Here is a 6,471-nt window from a genome sequence, read left to right as displayed (position 1 = left end):
TTAAAAGAGGGTAAAAGAGAGGAGCCGTGCGCGGACGGGCGAACAGGTACTGCGCTCCCAGGAGCCTTTCTGAGTTCACTTCTAGATGACTTCTGTCTGTGCTCGTCTCACTAGAAGGCAGTTAGAGAGGTATATGGGGAGTTTGGGTGAACTGAGTATGTGTGCCTTAGTTAAATTAACCATGCTGTTAGTATAGTAAAAGTGTGGTCATCATGTTTGTTTGTTTTTTGGTTGACTGACTAACTACCATTTGTATAACCATTCATTTAATTTGCTTATAACAAGTATTTTTTCGTTTGTTGGTTTGTTTTGTAGTGGCCTAAAACCATGGTTAATTGTTGCAAGTTAGGCACTTAGTTAAAAGTATACCTGTTATTGTATTTGTGCTAACTAGCACAGATGCCTGACCATGGTTTTAATGTGGTAAAAGCGTAATAACCATGTTTAGGCTGTCGGTTTAACTACGATTAGAGCATCAAAACCATGTATAATTTACTGTTATAGTTGTAGTTTTTTCCGTAGGGGGATCTCTGTCGGGTTTAGATAGACGTGTTTTCTGTCAGCATCTGAGTTAAAGAGCCTAAACGCATCGTACTTACGTTCACAGGCACCGAGGACGCGTCGGTTTGCCGGAGCCCTGAGGATAAATCAGAGTCGTCCGCGGGTTTGGCGGGAGGCGGCGGCGGGAAGAAGAAGCGGTCGCGCGCCGCGTTCACGCACCTGCAGGTGCTGGAGCTCGAGAAGAAGTTCAGCCGCCAGCGCTACCTGAGCGCGCCCGAGCGCGCGCACCTCGCGAGCGCGCTGCACCTGACGGAGACGCAGGTGAAGATCTGGTTCCAGAACAGGAGATACAAAACCAAGCGGAGGCAGCTCACCACGGACTTTCAGAAACACGACGCCGCGGCGGGGGCTGCCACCGAGGAGGACTTCCTCAGAGCCTCGCTTCTGGCGACCGTCTACAAATCCTATCCCTACAGGCCTTTCGTGTACGACTTACACGGGCTGAGTGTGTGGAGACCGGCGCTGTGATCACCTTTGGGACATTACCCGGACTTTCTCGTTTTATTGTGAATAGTATTCTTTATTGTTACGGTGATTTTTGTAAAGTATTGTACAGCTTTGTATCCTGTGAAATAAAATATTTTTATTAAAGGTGCATAGGCTGTGTGTGTGTGTTGCATCATGAGATACGGGCTCAGTGACATTTTGTCATTCGTCCCCATTATTTAATCCGTTTTCTACAGGGACGTATGAGCACGTGCCTTCCACCGTGGACAGAAAACCACGTACCTTCACCTTTACCTCACTTCTATGTTAACGTGAACTCTTGAAATGCATCTGTGTCTTATCTGGTTAAACAGACTTAGCATTCTTCTGGCGTCTTACTTTAAAACGACTACGGGACTGTGGAGCTACATGAACTGCACAATTCGAGAAAAGCAGTGCGGCTGATATCATTGGCGTTCAGCAAAACGTACGGTTTTGCTCGCAGTGCGGCCTCTGATGAGCTTCGTTTAACATTTTTGTTTGGTTCGAAGTCGTCGGTTTGTCATAGCCTAGTTTTTTTTTTCGTTTTTCAATTGGATTTCGGTAAAAGTCTCATTATTCTTTCAAAATCGCGCCGCTTCCTAGTTCCCAAAAAGCCGTCCATCGTTTAACAAGGACCGCAATTACTCTTCAGCCTGAGCACTCGGATGATAAATCAAGGATTCTTTGGTGAAACATGCGGGTCCGCTCAACACAGAAGTTTAACATTGCTACAAGAGATAGTGATCTCGAGCACCCCTATCCTTTTTCCATTCAACTTAAGTTGACTTCGGCTGAGCGATAGTATAAACCGCCTAGACCGGAGGTGGTCTGTTGTCTGAGGGATACAGGTAGGCTTCTCCTGGAAAGATGACACGATTTACCCTGTAAGAGATGCGCTCTAATCAGCGAGTCGTGAAAACAGGATTGCTTGACCCCGGTGTTAAACCGACGAGTGCGATGGAAGTCATAACCGAGACCCGAAATCCCCAACCTTGGGAGAATTATTACGTTTGCGGCACTTTTACTTCAGGAAGCAACTGCCGTGTAGGTCATCAATCACCTGTCTTTAAGAAGCTCTCGGGCATAACCAGACCTCTTTAGCGACTTCTACAAAGAAATGTTTCAGTAAGTGCGTGGATTACGTGAAAAGCGGTAGGAAGTGTTTGTCACGGGGGTGTTAAAACGTGGCGTGTGCGTAAATATACAGTAACGTTTTAGTTCAGATCTTCAATCTCATTATTAGCTAGTTGCTTGCTAGCGGGCATATTGCTAGCATATTAGCTGTTTATTGGCGCTTATTAAGGACATATTAACACCTCACTGTGTATATTTTAGATCCCTTATAACCTCTATCCAATACCTAACTGTTAATAAGCAGCATATTAAGAGTTTATTGAGGCAAAGGTATATTGAGACCAAATGTATGTAAAAAAATGCAGAATTTTTTTAACATGATGCCATTTTAATGTAAACGCAAGCACGAGCCTATATAAGACCGAATATTATATTATATGATATTGCATTATATTGCACAGCTGTAATGATTACCTGGCTATTTAACAGATATAATATAGTATAATATAATAGGTACTCTTGTTTTACTGCATAACTTCACACTGATGTCGCTGCAAGAATGTTTATTTTAAGCCGCCGTTCCCGATTGTTGTTGTTGTATGACCGGTGGAAATGATTTAGTATTTCAAACATCAGTCAGATGACAGAAATTCTCCACTTCCCAGCCGAAGAGATTCAAACCAGTTTCAGCTATTATCTAAAACTCAAACCTGTCCGGCGAAGTCTGACTCCGGCATCAAAAACCCGTTCTGGATTTGGCCCCTGTCTTTCAGTTGAAGCTTGCAGATCCACCCGAGCAGGGCATATCCACCCGCATACTTCTATCTCCACAACAATGTCATGCCACTTAATAATAGTAATCTGTGCGGTGACATTGTTTTGGTTTGTGAGATAAGCGCGGCCTGCGATACGGCGGTTCTCCTCCGTGCGGAGCGCCGCTTCATCTAATGCCACCCACTTGGCTCGGCTCCAGAGGAACTCTGGAATTTTCAGCGTCTATCCATTTCTGTCCGTTCGTATCAATATGCTCACTTTACCAAAATACGTTTTCCGTCACTCCCTGATTTCCTCAGCAGAGCCTAGCTCTGATATTGTACGCGCAAACACATGGGAATCCGGCGTGATGTCACGTGAACACATGTATGGGATTGGCTTCGATGCCATTCTCTCGGTAAATATGTTAAGTATGTTAGTCAACTGGCGGAGAGAATGAAATGCGCGCCGTTGTTATTATTGTCAACCGAACGAGCAAACCTTTTTTAAGTCTTAAAAAAAGGCAAACAAATTCGACTGACAGCTAAAGGGATAGTTCGCTCCAAAAATGTATATTCTGTCGTTATTAAGTCACCCTAATGTTGCTACAAACCTGAATGGCTTTCTTTCTTCTGTGGAATACAAAAAGAGTCCTTCCTGCCTTTCCTTATAAGGACATTTCGAGGCTTCTGGCAACCTCCAAAGACGTAATTAAATTAAATAAAATACAGAATGCACTGGCAATTGAAAATAAATAAATAGATCGATGATAGATAAATTAAATTAAATAAAATGCTTTCGAAAATAAAATGACTTCTGACAATCTCCAAAGAAATAAAATAAAATAAAATATAAAATAAAATGTAATTAAATTTAAAAAACCAAAAACATTGCCAATTGAAAATAAATAAATAGATGGATGATAGATAGATAAATGAAATGAAATAAAATCAAATCTAAAAAAGTTTTTCGCTGCTTCTGACCATCTTCAAAGAAATAACCAATTAAAATAAAATAAACCATACTGGGTTTGCCAGTGAATATAATTCAGGACCACAGTGCCTGTACAGGCCTGCGTCACTCAAATACCTTTTTTTTTTTCAGATGAACCTGCTGTCAAGCCACACCTTATTTATTCATTTTGTCTGCTTGTCAGAATGCATTATGTAGAATGTTCTTACCCAGTAATTGCCGAAGTACTTGTCGACAGTACATAATTTATTGCCTTTCAACTTCTGCGTGTTGATGACCGGTATTACTAGATTACTTGAGAGGAAATTGGAACCATTTATTTGAAGCCTTTGGTCTGCAAAACACTTTCTCGTGTGTGGAGATCGAGCGACGTGAACCCTCGGCTCCGTTAAGTTTCCGAATCTCTTCGGTGCGGAGGTCGAAGTGGGTGGAGCTGCTGACCCCCAGGTGTGACGGAGAACAGACAAAGCTCTCGATCGTGACTCAGCCACCTCATCCAACACCTGCCAATCAAACTAGACTGCACTCTCACGCGAAGACGGGTGGAGTTAACTGTTAGATGAAACTTATTGCAGAATATACACTGCTCCATACACTGGCCATTAAACAAGCTTTTCTAGGAGACGGTCTTCACTTCTGATGCGCTCTCTTATGCTTATGCGGGCTGAATGTATTGGATTCAGCAAAAACATTAATAAGTTAATAAGTAAAATAATTAATAAGTTATTATGTAATTTATCGTGTGATTTAAAGCTGAATTTTCAGCATCGGTCTTCAGTGGAGGAAATATTTCTTATCATTGTCAATGTTTTAAACATTGATGATTCATAATAAAGTTAATATTAATATTAATATTTTCGGCATTTTGATGGCTTACAACACAAAAAGAACTCATTTCAATTTGATATATTGTTTTGCCTGATATGCCTGACACGGTGGCTCGGCACTATAATGAATATGAATTAATATCTAATCACAGATATTAAATAACAAGCATACTATCTCAACACCGAGGATATAAACATGGAGGAAGAAGAAAATATCTCAGCAATGCCACAGACTGCGCTTAAAATAGCCAGCAATCAAAAGTTTGAGATACAACATATATGAAATATTTGATGAGCTCCAAATCATCAGAGCTATTTTTATCGACGTTGATTTTAGACCTCTACGCTTTCATATTTCACTGGCGTCCGTGTTTATTTAAGAGAAACATCAAAGTGGTTATTTGTTACTCATTCTTTACATGCGTTTGTCCCTGTGAAAGAGAAACATCTGAGGAATTCTCCTCCGCGCGCCGCCGCTTTACTGTTTTCACAAACCCCAATGAATCTTCGAGAAGTGGTTGCGTCAAATTCTTGACAGTTTATGACTAGCTGAATGACTTCCGAAACGCTGCCCCTGAGCCTTCTAGCGTTTCACGTGCATTCATCCGAACCAATACCCTCTCGACGACGGCATTTCAGATCGTTTCCCCCGATCTCTCCTCGGTTAAAACGACGGCCTTTGGGAGGAAGATGCTGTAAGTCTGCGTTTAGGGGTAAACAGGATTATAACCTTTGGGTCCGACCGATCCAGTGTCTCAGCCACTTTGGCTCCATCGTTAAGGGATTAGAAGCGTTGGAAACCCTGATAGCGAAGGTTCACCTCCCTCTCTGTCTAGCACGGGTTTACACGCAGCCATTATCAGCCGAGGGAGCGCGGCCTGCTCTGAGGGAGGATTAAGACGCGTTGCTGTTTCCGTTATTCACATCCGTAACATCTGCGGGTTCAAGCTCTGAGTAATGTCTATTTGCAATACAATTAGAGACGGAGATAAAAATCTCTGGCAAAATGGCACATCTTGGCCAGCTTTGGAAAGCATTAATATACGTGACCCTGGACCTAAAAAAGCAGTCTTAGGTAGCACAGGTATACTTGTAGATAGCCAACGATCTACTCTTTGATTGATTGATTTTGCTTTTTGCTACTAAAAACAACATCAAAACGTAATTTTTGGATTGGTGATATGCATTGCTAAGAGCTTCATTTGGACAACTTTGGAAGGTTTTTTGCACCTTCGCACTCCTTACTTTTAAAGAGTTGTATCTCTGTCAAAAATTATTAAATCCTAACAAACCATACATCAATGGAAAATGTATTTGTCAGCTTTCAGATGATGTATACATCTCAATTTAAAAATGTGGTCCCGGGTCACATGTAAAGTATGCAAATATTATATTATACTGTTGTTTTATGAAAATGTCAAAAATAAATAAATAAATAAATATATATATATATATATATAATATATATATATATATATATATATATATATATATATATATACATATTTACACACAAACAATACAGTTATATACATATATTAGGATGTTAAGACACAATTTTCTATATTTTTAGCTCTGTATGCCACCAAAATAGAATTAAAATGAAACAATCAATATTCAATTGAATTCAATTAAAGCATAAAGTGCAAACTTCATGCTTTAATTCAAGGGGTTCAACAAAAATATAACATAAAATGTTTAGGAATTACAAGCGTCTTTAAACACAGCCCTGCATTATCAGGGGCTCAAATGTAACTGGAAAGTAAATATAAATAACATATTCCTAATCAATTAATATTGGTTGCCATTGCAGATT

The 6,471-nt window shown here is 40.4% G+C and overlaps 1 protein-coding gene across 1 annotated transcript in view; it reads left to right on the top strand.

The window, feature by feature from the left end:
* The window catches only part of nkx3-1 (NK3 homeobox 1), a 1,450-nt gene extending 294 nt beyond the window's left edge, over positions 1-1,156 (top strand). Inside the window, exons 1-2 of the mRNA XM_043246358.1 lie at positions 1-46; positions 608-1,156. The exon at positions 1-46 is cut by the window's left edge and continues 294 nt beyond it. Coding sequence (XP_043102293.1) covers positions 1-46; positions 608-1,029 — 468 coding nt within the window. The 3' untranslated portion in view covers positions 1,030-1,156. The remainder of the gene's footprint in view (positions 47-607) is intronic.
* Positions 1,157-6,471: the final 5,315 nt, after the last annotated feature.

Source organism: Puntigrus tetrazona, chromosome 8 (assembly GCF_018831695.1).
Source record: "Puntigrus tetrazona isolate hp1 chromosome 8, ASM1883169v1, whole genome shotgun sequence".
Classification (NCBI taxonomy): Eukaryota; Metazoa; Chordata; class Actinopteri; order Cypriniformes; family Cyprinidae; genus Puntigrus; species Puntigrus tetrazona.
Note: the sequence above shows the minus strand (reverse complement) of the source record. Positions and strands in the feature narration are given on the sequence as shown.